The sequence below is a fragment of the Microcebus murinus genome, chromosome 16 (genome assembly GCF_040939455.1).
Source record: "Microcebus murinus isolate Inina chromosome 16, M.murinus_Inina_mat1.0, whole genome shotgun sequence".
Lineage (NCBI taxonomy): Eukaryota > Metazoa > Chordata > Mammalia > Primates > Cheirogaleidae > Microcebus > Microcebus murinus.
In genome coordinates this window covers 53,745,835-53,757,835 of record NC_134119.1, presented here as the reverse complement: position 1 = coordinate 53,757,835, position 12,001 = coordinate 53,745,835, and the positions used below count along the sequence as shown (strand labels likewise).

Below are 12,001 nucleotides of genomic sequence, written 5' to 3'. Positions count from 1 at the left end.
ATCGTCCCAGGGCTGAGGTTGGACTCGATCCCTGGAGGAATGGGGGTTAGGGTTAGGGTTAGGGCACAGGGCCGGGCAGCCTTCTCTGGGTGCTGTTCCTCAGCTGAGCTCAACTGCCACTTGGTCTTTCCCGTGTCCTGGGGATTAGAGGCCTAGATTCCAATAAAATCTGGGCACATGCCCAGAAAGGTGCCCGATGACTACAGATTCTTCATGGTTTTCCAAAGGAAAGTTGGGCTTGTTTAGCAGGAGACAGGCATGAATGCTTGCCACTGCAGGACATTCCAGATCCAGGAGTGTCACTGCTCCTCACTAGGCCTCCATCTCCCCATATGTGGGACCAGGGTTGGACTCACCCACACATCTCAGCTCTTATTTCCTGCTTCCCTGACTCCCCGACTCTAATGTGGGGTTTTCACAGTAAATGCATTGAAACAATGTAGCTGAACGTAACCACTGAACTCCTTTTTCTTCATTCAGTAAGCTGTTCTGTTTAAGAGTCACAATGTTCCAGGCTGGAGGTCACCCAGCTCCGATCTCTGTATGGGTGCTAGCAAGCCCGGGGCCAGCCAGGAGTGGCCGCTGTGCGTCTCACAGCTAGCTAGGTGTCACAGGACTCCTGGCAGGGCTCCCTGGACCTGCTGGCTGGTGAGCTGGGTTATCCGGCTGAGTGAACCTTGAAGAGGGCATCCTGCGGTTTGCTGCCCAGCCAGGACCTCTCAAGAGCAAAGGGTGCTGTTAATTATTCTCCTGGGCTGATGGCATGAGCCAAGCCTGTCCTGGGTAACCCAGGGCACCTTGTCATTTCACGTGTAGCCTTCTAAAGGCCATGAGCACCTACATTTGCAAACAGGAAAGAGCTCCGAGAAGTGGGGCGTGACTTCAGGGGGCGACTGCCCAGACCCAGACGGCGGGGCATTCGTCAGGCGCTGGGCTCGGAAGGCTCGCCGCCCTCTGGCGCGCTTCTGCTTGCTGCGGCTTTGTGAGCTCTGTGTGGCGCCTCCGTGTGGGGCCGGTCCCCTGCCTCCCTCTCTCTGCACACGAGAAAGCGGGGGGCAGAGGGCAGCGGGGCAGGTTCCTCCTGCCACACACGATGGGGTCCCGCACAGTCACGCCCTTCCGCGCAGGTGTCCAGGCACAGCCTTCGAGAGCAGTGTGTCCTGCTCTCCCCAGAGCCCCGCCCCGCCCCGCCCCGCCCCGCCCCAGCGGCCCTCCGCGCCCTGACTGTGTGTGCTCCTGGCCTAGGCGAGAGGGTGGAAACCTACCGGCTGCGGAAACAGCAGGAGCGCGGCGGCCCTTCGGGGAGCAGGCTGGCAGGCGGGACGCTCGGGGCCACCCTCGCTGTCCACCAGAGGTGAGTCTGCACTTCTTGGGTGCCCCGAGTAGAGGCCACTCTCTGCCTCCTTGTGTGGCACGACTGCCGGTGACACATCAGCACGCGGCGCTGCACACGTCTGCTCGCTGACGTGCCCTCATCTGCCTCTCGCACAGCGCGGGAGCCTGAGCCTTGCCCACCTGTGGTCTGGCGCAGGTCAGCGAGCGGGTCCAGGCGTGGCGGTGGCTTCCTTACAGCCCTGGCAGGGCGCTCCGCTCTCACCACAGCTCGGCGTCCCATGCAGACCCGAGACGGGACTCGAGTGCAGGCTGCTGCCCTGAGCGGCGGCCCGGGAGGCACCCGGGAGCAGGACGTGCAGAGGGGACGGGTGTGTTCTGCGGCCGTGACTGTCATGGCCACCACAAGCTTGGCAGCACACGCCACACACAGCTGACTGTCTTGCAGTGCTGGAGGCCAGAGGTCAGGGCTGGCTCTTGCAGCCCCTTTGGGCCTCCCAAGGCCCGCCTCAAGGTGTTGAGCGGCCGGGCTGTCCTCCGGCCAGCCGGAGGAATCTGCTTCTGAGCACGCGCTGGCTGCTGGGCACCGCGGCCCTGGTTTCCTCGGAGGCATCCCTCAGCCCAGGCCGCCCCACCTCCCTGTCTGTCCTTGCGCAGGCCCTCAGCGAGAAGCAGGGTAGCGTGCAGTCCTGCCCACACGTGGCCTCTCTCCTGCTGCTCCTGCCTCCCGCTGGAGCCCTTCCTCTGACCAGGGCCACCTGGTCACCAGGCTGCTCTCCAACCCTCGGGGCTGTATCCTTAGTCACATCTGCCATGTCTTGTTGCCACGCAATGTAGAGTCTTCATGGGTTCCAGGGACTAGGGCGCAGACATCTTGGGGGTCGTGCTGTGGCCTGTGGCGGTGGGAGCAAACCCAGCAAGTCTGTGGGAGGAGGGTTCCCACGGGCCCTGTGGGGACTGGGTGGAGCACAGCTCCAGCTGTGCTGCAGGGCCAGAAGGCAGGACGTCTGTGCTCCCCTTGCACACCGGCAGAAAGTCTGTCGTGGAGGTGTCCTGTCCCCAGCAACCAGGCACATGCTCCTGTAGCCAGAAAAAGCCCTAAAACGTAGGCACAGGCACTTGGCGTGAGAAGCCGTTGGCCATGCGGAAGCTGTCCATGGCCGTGCAGGTGACCTCCAGAGGGCTGTGGGTTTGCGGGCGCAGTGCCAACATGCCCTCGTAACGCCTATGCTTCACTTGGCCTTGACCTGGGGACCAGGGACAGTTCCTACCGCAGAGCGCTGACCTCAGCTGTGTCACATGAGTTGTCCAGCATCCAAGCCTCTCCAGCTCAAAGCAGAGCTCCTGAGGGCAGGGACTGTGAGTCTCACACCTGTGTCTCTCACCCTGTGTCTTATACCTGCACAGTACCTGGCCGGCCAGAGACACCTTAATGAATGAATGAGTGGATGGAGGGATGATGGGATCTTGTAGGATGAATAGGAGTTCACTGGGCAAAGACGAAGAGGGGAAAGGCATTCCTGCAGACAGCATGAAGCAAAGCAAGGCGGCATTGTTGCGCCTCTGGGCACGCCACTTGCATGGTTACCTGTGGATGCTCAACTTCTGCCTTCGGGTCTAGAATTCAGCCCCTTTCAGAGAATCTGCCCTAAAAGATCAAAGACGGCGGGGCAGTGGTGGGAACAGGGCGGCTGGATTTGAATGCTCCCATTTGCCGAGGGCCAGGGAAGAGTCAGCTGAGGGTGTGCAGCACGCAGGGAGGGAGGTGGGAGCTCCCGGGTCCAGGGATGTGGCCTCTGCCCCAGCTCTAGTCTCTGCATCCGAAGAAGCATCCTGTTTTGCAAAGGAGGGGCCAGGGCTCTTCTGAAAGTTAAAATTGGGGATGGGTGGCTGGCAGGACTCTGGTACTTTTGGGGGGATATTCCTCCCTTGGGGGTAAGATTGCTTCCTGGGGAGAAGATGCTACTCTCTTCTCAGCCTCTTTGCACCTGCATGGCCTCAGGGCGGACCACCTGTGGCCTTCTCCTTCCCCTTCCCTTTTCTGCTCTGTCCTGCCTGTGTCACCATGCCACACTGAAGATCACATGATGCGTGCAGAATTCTGCACGCTCCCAAGTTTCAAACAAGGGGTGTCCACTTCTTTGATGAGCCGCCTGCTAGTAGGGCCCAGTGAGTTGTGCCCAGGCTGGCCAGGCTCCTCTCGGGGCTCCAAGGGCTCAAGGGTGTCTCACAGCCACTGCTTGCCTCAACTCAGCAGGCTTTTTGGGGAGGTTCGTGCTGGGACTGGTGGCCCTGCCATCCCGATCAGTGTTGACTGCCTCCGTCCCCCCACAGGGTGCTGTCCCAGCAGAAGCAGCTCCTGGCCCAGCTCACTGTGCACCAGCAGGTGCGCCTGGGTGCCTGGAAGCAGCAGGCGAGAGCAATGGACCTTCTGGAAGCCCAGCTCGAGACCCAGCTGCAGGTACCAGTCGTTGAGCCGGGGCTCTGAAGGGCAGTGGCTTCAAGAGGAGTGGAAATGGCAAAAGGCCAGTCCCGTGCCACGGGTCAGCCACGGGGTGATGTGGGGAGACTCCCTCTGCCCTGCGCCTCCCACTGTGATAATGCATTGCCTCTCCATGGGGAGGCGGGCTCCTGGAAGGCGGCCAGGCCTGTGTCACTTCCCAGAATGGCTGCAGTGCCCCCGACAAGCCAGTCAGCCCACAGCTGGTGACCCAGCAAAGAAACGAGCCTTCCCATGTGTGCAGGTTGCCACCAGGGAGCTTCTCAGAGTCAGGCTAACGTCTGTGTCACCCAGGCAGTGCTGGTGCTCACTGAGGTTTGCACTTTATCTGAAACATATAGGATGTGCAGCTCTCTTGGTATAAAGTGGATATTTTGTCACAGAAAAATCTCCTTAGTGTGAGATTATAAAGTCCAGCAATGAAGCAAAGTGGCCGCCTATACATAAAACATTTAACTAAATCCAAAAGGAAAGCACTTAACGATGTGTCCCCACCAGGTTGTAGTAACAGTGACAGTAAGAATGACAGCAGTGGGCATGCGGTGGAGCATGCCTGTAATCCTGCCCCTCTGGGAGGCTGAGGTGTGAGGATCGCTTGAGCCCAGGAGTTGGAGGTTGCTGTGAGCTAGGCTGATGCCACGGAACTCTAGCGGGGCTACAGAACAAGACTCTGTCTCAGAAAAAAAAAAAAAAAGAGAGAGAGAAAAGAAAAAATAATGACAGCAGTGGCTGTTGATGTTTAGTTATTGAGGGTCTGTGATAGACAGTTGCTCAGCTGAGCGCTTTACACACATTATCTAACGTGATTGTCCAGCACCTGAGGAGGTGGTCACTGTTATTGTCCCAGTTACAAATGGGGAAGCTGAGGCTGGCAGACGTTAGGTTGCCATCCAGGGTCACATGGTCAATAAGTCACTGCAAACCAGTTCAACCTCTGTGGAAAGCAATATGGAGATACCTTAAAGCAATACCAGTAGATCTACCATTTGATCCAGCAATCCCATTACTGGGCATCTACCCAAAAGAACAAAAGTCACTCTATAAAAAAGACGCCTGCACTCGAATGCTTATTACCACACAATTTACAATTGCAAAGATGTGGAAACAACTGAAGTGCCCATCAATACATGAGTGGATTAATAAAATGTGGTATATGTATACCATGGAGTACTATTCAGCTTTAAAAAACAACGGTGATCTAGCACCTCTTGTATTTTCCTGGACAGAGCTGGAACCCATTCTACTAAGTGAAGTATCCCAAGAATGAGAAAACAAGCACCACATATACTCACCAGCAAATTGGTATTAACGGATCAACACCTCAGTGGACATGCAGGAGTAACATTTATCCAGTGTCGGGAGGGTGGGAGGGGGGAGGAGGGGACGGGTGCACACAAACACAATGAGTGAGATGTGCAACGTCTGGGGGATGGACACGCTTGAAGCTCTGACTCTAGGGGGGAGGGGGGAGCAAGAGCAATATCCATAGCCTTAACATTTGTACCCCCATAATATGCTGAAAAAAATAAAATAAAATAAGTCATGGCTTCAGGTCTGCCTGGGTAAACCGGTGTTGGCCGGTGGCAGCCCAGACTGTGGAGTCAGGCGGAAGCGGGCTAGCCCCTGCTCTGCCGCCGCCGCCACGGCAGGTCGCTGAGGCCGTCTCTCCACGTCCTGGTCCGCACAGCTGGCCGTCGTGTGAGGGCGGACAGTTCCCTGGCAGCAGCTGGCAAGTGGCAGCTCCCTTCCTCGCGGTGTCTCCCTGCCTGTGCGTCTTGGGAGTGTCTTAGAAAACTCTCCTCCCGTGGGGGCAGCGTCCTGTCAGCCTCAAGGGTGTCACCTCCACTCTGCAAAGGCATTTGGAGAGGCGGAGGAGGGCAGGGAGGCCCCACTGACCTCTCTGCTTGCATTTCAGGAAGCCGAGCAGAGCTTCGTCTCCGAGCTGGGAGCCCTGGCCCGGCTGCCCCTTGCTGAGCGCAAGCTGCTCCCCAGCGAGCCCGGGCTGCCGGGTGAGTCGTCGCGCGCCGGGCGCTGCACTAGAGCAGGAGGCACTCGGGCTGCGAAATACAAGTCTAGTCCCGCTGCCACCATCAACTAGCTGTGTGGCCTCAGGCTTTGCGCCTAACCTCTCTGGGCTTTCCTGCCCTTGGCTGTAACTGATCAGGCTCGGTTAGGACACACCACACAGCCCTTGCTCTCTGGCATTTGATGATTCTGGTTCCTGGGTCTGCCATCCCCCAACTGCGTCTCTTCTCTGACTCTGTTTCTCCATCTGTGAAGTGGAGATAATGAGCTCTCCTCCTCCTGCCAACACCACTCCAGTGATGTCCCAGGATGTAGTACCTGGCGTGGGGAGAGTGACTCGGAAGGTAGTGTAGACACGCAGATCTGTTGAGATAGAAGCCATCGCACTGGGGCTGTGTTTCCAGCTTCTTGCTGCTCTGTTAAGTCTTGAAGTCAGTGGGGTGGAGAGGAAGCAAAGTGCAGGCCCGGCAGACCTGAGTTCAAATCCCAGCTCTAGCTCGAACCAGCTGTGCTGGCTGTCGGGGCCTCAGTTTCCTTATCAGTGAAATGGAAATAATAGCTTAGGGTCCTGAGCACACATGTGGCAGAGCTCAGAGGGCGCTCAGAAATGTCAGGCTGGGTTGGAGTGAGGCCCAGAGAAGTTGTCAATTGTTGAAAGTCACAGAATGCCTGAGATCATCTGTCTTCTGCAGAGAAGCCCCTAAGGACCAAAAGGAAGAAGCCCCTGTCCAGGGAGAGGGCTGACCCAGGGGTGCCCAACAATGAGGACCCTGCCTCTGGGGACCACACCTCAGGATCACTCAGGTACAATGGGGTCCCCAGCTTTTTGCCTATGGGGGAGCACAGCACGTGCACTCAGCGACCATGTGCCCGACGCCTGGGCGGGAAACCCAGCCCCCTCAGAGGCATGGCTGCGAACGCCCAGGGAGTGCGCTGTGTGCGTGGTTTGAGAGCAGCAGGCTGTGGGAAGTGCTGGCCTGATGTCCCTGCCACTGCCGGGGTCCCAGTTGGCAGGCAGGCTGTGACCTACCTCCATGCCCCATCAGGGTCCAGCCTGAAGAGCCCGGCAGTGTCTCCAGGGCTGGCCACGGGGCACAGAGCTTCAGCATTTGCAGCAGGGTGGTCTGTCCCTGCAGCTCAGTCGTGGCACTGGATGGTCGCCCACCCAGCAATGGGAACTGGGGAGTTTCTAACAACCCATGTCAGAGTGAAATTGTTTTGATTGCCAGTTGATGCCTTTCCATTTGATCCAGTTGTATGAGCTGGGGACAGTTGTATGTGCGTGGGACAGGCACAGGGCCGGAGGCCTGACCATTGCATTTCAATCCCTGTTTTAAGCAACAAAAGGCTGAGTCAACAGGAAAGTGACGCTGGTGACGGCGAGGGCTCAACGAAGACGCCCAAGAGAAGGAGCGACCTGTAGTTCCGGACCAGTGGGGGCTGAGCCTGCAGCCCTGGCCGGGGTGCCTGTGGCCGGCGCCCCTCCTGCGGCCGTGGGAGGGCTCGCGGGTCTCCCCTCGGCCTCACAGCCTGTGCTGACGGGTGAGCGAGGCTGCTGGGAGGCTCAGAGGAGCACGCAGGCCCCGGGGCGGGGAGCCGTGGAGCCCGGGGAGGCCGGCATCGGAGCCGCGAGTCTGCATCTCCTTCGGCTTCGAGCCCTGGCTCAAGTCCTCGCGGATCTCACTCTTCCGCGGAGGTTCCCCTTTTCTGGCTCTCCTCCTGCCCCGTAACCCAGCCCCAGCCCTCGGTCCTGACGCCACCGAGCCTGCCTTTCCTGAGCTTGAGGTGGTCTCACTGCCGCCTCGGGCCCTCTGCCCCCCGCCTCTCCGAGAAGGCTGCCGGGCGGGTCTCCGCGGTGCTGGTGTTCTCTGATCTGAGGCCTCTGTCTCGGCCACCTCCAGCGCCCCGTCCTCTTCCTCCCGTGCGCCTGGCCGCGGGCTGCCCAGCACTCTCATCGGGACCCACTCCCGGCTTTGTGTTCTCCTGCCCGTCGGCACAGCTGGCAGCTGAGGCCTGGTCACCACGTGGGGGGGTCTGCTTCTCAGGGCCTGATGACCCTGACGAGGGGGTCCCCGCCCGAGTCCTGTCCTGACCCACCTGGGGGCCGAGGACCCGCAGGTCTAAGTGCTGCTGCCGCGTCTTCTCGGGGAGGGAGCTCTCGCCCCGCCCGCGGCACACCTGTGGCTGGGCCTCCCTGGAGGAGTGATGTCCGGGCACCTGCTGCTCCTGACGGGTGAGAGGCATCCAGAAGCCTCCAGACCAGCCACAGGCCGCCGCAGCCAGGAGAGGCCTGCCCCAGCTGGAGAGGAAGTTCTCAGCACCGGCGCCGTGGACATGTAGGCGAGCGGACTCTGCCTGGGGAAGGACCTGTGCTGTGCGTGGCGGGACACTTAGCAGCGTCCCCGGCCTCCACCACGAGATGCCAGCACCATCCACCGCCAGTGTGACAGCAGAAATGTCGGAGACATTGCCAGTGTCCCTTGGCCCTGGTCACATCCGGCTGTGGGAGCCAGTGTGTCCGCTAATTCCCAGAACACGGTGGTCCTTTGGATTTTCTGGGCCATTTGCGAATTTACATTTCTTAAAACCTAAATTAGACTCTCTCAGGCGAGGAGTGGCCCCTTCCTGGAAGAAGTACCCAGACCCCCCGCCGGGGCATCCTTTGTCCCCACAGGGCGGAGGTGCCGCCTCCAAGGTTGGCCAACAGCTCCCTCTGGTGGCCCAATAAAATAGTTCCTGAGTCTGTGGAGTCTTCCTTGGGATATTCTTGGAACCTGCTCTGCATAGAAATCACTTGTACTTTGTCACATGGGCGCTCTGTGCAGAGGCCTTCTGAAGCAGGTGGCTCCTGTGTTGGGGACACCCGTTTTGGTGACGCGTGTGTGGTAAATGCAGACTTGCTGGCAGCATGGGGATTGGCCAGTCGCCCTGAGACTGGATCTGAAAGCATCGATTTAAAGGCCTCCAGGCCCGACCCAAGCCCGCCCCTCTGAGGGGTCCCCTGGTGGCCCCCTCCACAGGCCTGCAGCCTGACTCCCTGGCTGCTGCATGGTCACCGTTTTGGCAATGTGTCACTTGCTGTGGGACCCTGCCCCTCGCTGCCCAGCTGTTGTGCTGGGCACGGTCTGGGGTGCAGAGCTCCAGGGCAAGGCCTGTGCACTGCGTGTTCATCACATCGCAGCCGGCCCTGTCACTGCCCGCAGGAGCATCCTGGAGACTTCCATGGCGGAGTCGCCTCCCGGATCAAAGTGGCCGAGGTGATCTGGGGACCTGGATGTGCAGCCGTGCCCAGGCACAGGCGTGGGGACGCCCTGGTGCTGGTGAGGCTTGAAGGACGGAGGGGCTGAGCCATGAGGATCAGTGACGGGCCCAGGGCACATCTCAACCGCATCCCCCACTTCGGTTACCATCCCTGGTTCTTATTATGGGCTGTTATGGTGCTGGCGGAGGTGGAATTGGAAGGGGCCTCGAGAGATGAGATAGTGAGATTAATCAGGGACTAAATTATTTTATGGAAACGGCACCCTCCGACCTGAGCTTGAGACCCCAGGATGAAGCCAGCAGGATTCACAGGGTCAGCGACCCCCCCAGGACTCTCCCGGCTTATCCAGTATCCCCGATGCTCGGGCTGGGGCACAGCTAACTGCGCTGCCCCACTCTGCCCCCGCTCTGCCCCCACTCCACTACCCGCCTATCACGCCTTCTCCAACACAGCTGTGCCAGCGGCCATGGGTGGCTTTCCCTGGCTCTGAGGTGAGAAAGCAAACTCTTTTCCATGGGCGGGAGGCCCAGTGAGGCCTGGCCTGAGCCCCCCCAGCCCGGCCTGTGCCCTTCCCTTTCCTCTGCGCCCGGCCGTGCCCTCTCACGCCCTGCCTGCCTCGGGCCCATGCCCGCGATGTGTGCTCTATCTGGAGCACCCCTGCACCCCCAGCCCTCCGCCCTGTCGGCTCCAAGCCGCCCTTCACAGACTCAGGACTCGTCTTCAGGAGGCCCCGGCCTGGCCCCAGGCCAGATGAGGCCCCTTAGACTCTGTGCTGTGTGCCCTGCTGCGGGGCGGCGGGCCGGGCCGGGGTGCACGATGTCCCTTTACTTCTTGTCCAAGCCCAGAGCCACACACAGAAGTGTACAGTGGGACCCTCAGAACATACCCCAGGAAACCAAACTCCACTAACCGTTACCCAGACCCCCAAACGGCCCAGGCCCCAGTGTCACCCGCTCTGCAGGGACATCAGAGGAAAAGGGAACAGCAGTCCTGACCGAGTGCGGCTGAAGCCTGGGCACCGCGCCGCGTGCCCTGTGGAGCTGCCCGACAGCAGACGCGGCTCGGCGCACACGGGCCTGGCCTGTACGCTGCACCGTGGAGCCCGGGCTGTCAGGCCCAGCGGGCAGCTGCAGGGCGGCGGGCGCTCCCTCTGAGGACCCCTGCAAAGGAGCTGGCGAAAGGCAGACCAGGAGGAGAAAAGGCAGAGTCCATTTAGCACGCACAGCACGGGCAGTGGGGTGTGACGGCCGGTAGCCGGCGAGGTCGCAGGCTCCTGTGCCTTCTTCGCCCAGGGAGGCGGGTGGGGAGAGGGCACTCCAGGGGGCAGTGAGTGGGCTGGGAGGCAGAGGGCCGTGAATGATTCTCTCTGAAAGCCGAACCGTCCTGATGGTTTGGGGTGAAGGTCAGCTGGACCCCACGTGGCGTATGATGTTCAAACTCCTGTGATTTTAATCTCTGTTGGTGGAATTCCAGGAAAAGGGTGGAAGGCAGCTGTGTTGCTCTCTGGAGTCCGGCCTCCAGGCAGGTGCGGGAGCTTCCAGAACGGCCTCTATGCCTCTGGAGGGCCAGGGCTGAGAGACAGGAGGGGCTCGGAGGGGCCAGCAGAGCCACGCACCATACTTAGGGCTACTGTTTTCTGATCCCCAACACAGTGTCCGAGGCTGTGTGTTTCCTGAGGCCAGCCATCTCCTCAGGGAAAGGAAAGGGCTCCTTCCAGGCGATTCCTCCCTGGGGAAAACGAGAGAGACGGGTGCTACAGGTCCCCACCCTTCTCCCGCAGGGAGCGGAACCCCGCCCTGCGAGATGGGAGATCGCATTCTCCATTCTCCCCTTGAGGCCCCTTGCAGAGAGTGCACTTCGGTGCTTCGGGTAACAATCTGACTGGCGTCTGACTCTCCCCGGGACGCACACCCATCGTGTTGCCCTCGGCCAGCCACGTGACGGCTGGCGTGCCATAGGCGTCCGCAGCCACGCGGTGTGGGGGGGCTGTGTCACGCTCTTCCTCCCGTGCTTTAGGGATTGGGCTGCATTCAGAATCACCCAGGTGCACGTTCAAAACAGATTCGCAGGCCTCTCCCAGAGCCCCCGAGTTAGCAGGTTGGACAGGAGACCCAGGAAGCTGCTTTCCCCCACTGGGCCCCGCTGGCGGGTGCGTCCAGGTCCCGGTGCACCTCCCGCCCTCCCCAGTGGCCTGAGATCTGGTGGCTGTGCTTTGCGGTCAGCCGCTCGTCCACCTTCTCTGCATGTGGTGGCCGAACAAACATCTCTCAGGTCCCCAGCAGCAAAGGAGCAAAGACGACCGGCCGCCCCAGCCGCTGCACGCTGGGACCCTTCCCTGCGTTGGCGTGGAGGTAGGCTCCCCGCCGCTCAGCCAGGGATCGAGAGGCGGGGTACTGAGGCAGGCTTGCTCCTATGAGACGAGCGCCCCCCTGAAGGACGTGGGGGCTTGAAGACGCTTTGCTCACCCTGCTGAACCGTCCAGGGCATCAGAGGCCTGCCCTCCCTCCTCTTGGCACCCAGACCTGCATCGCAGCCTGCCCGCTGTCTCAGCCCCCGGCCCCCTCCCCGACGTCCCTCACAGGCATTTCCCCCAGTAAATGTCTTGCTAGCATCTGACCCTGCCTAGCGGCCTCGCCTCCAAGGACTGGCACTGAGGCACCGACCCACTCAGGCTTGGCAGCCCTTCAGCCTCCTAAGAACCCTGGGCCGGGCAGTTCTGGAGCCCGGCCCTGCCCGTGCGCCTGCTCTCGGGCGGCCACGCGCCGCCTCCCTCCCAGAGGTGAGCAGAGGCGAGCTGTAGTAGATCGGGGCCTCCGGAGGGGTCCCCCGCACTGGCTCTCGCCCACAAGGCTACACGCCATGCTAAGCCGGGAGTGACGGCT

General features: G+C 60.6%; 1 protein-coding gene across 3 annotated transcripts in view; it reads left to right on the top strand.

Annotated features, from left to right (window-relative positions):
- The window catches only part of EVC (EvC ciliary complex subunit 1), a 73,830-nt gene extending 65,230 nt beyond the window's left edge, over positions 1-8,600 (top strand). Inside the window, exons 17-22 of one of the 3 annotated variants that reach the window (XR_012912442.1) lie at positions 1,246-1,354; positions 3,667-3,793; positions 5,748-5,841; positions 6,550-6,661; positions 7,196-8,235; positions 8,277-8,600. Coding sequence is in view for 2 of the 3 variants with exons in the window: in XM_020283638.2 (XP_020139227.2) it covers positions 1,246-1,354; positions 3,667-3,793; positions 5,748-5,841; positions 6,550-6,661; positions 7,196-7,280 (527 nt within the window). In the remaining variant the exon portion in view is untranslated. Of the gene's footprint in view, positions 1-1,245; positions 1,355-3,666; positions 3,794-5,058; positions 5,182-5,747; positions 5,842-6,549; positions 6,662-7,195 lie in introns of those variants that run through there. The other 2 variants (XM_020283638.2, XM_075992949.1) reach the window with 2 other exon arrangements.
- Positions 8,601-12,001: the final 3,401 nt, after the last annotated feature.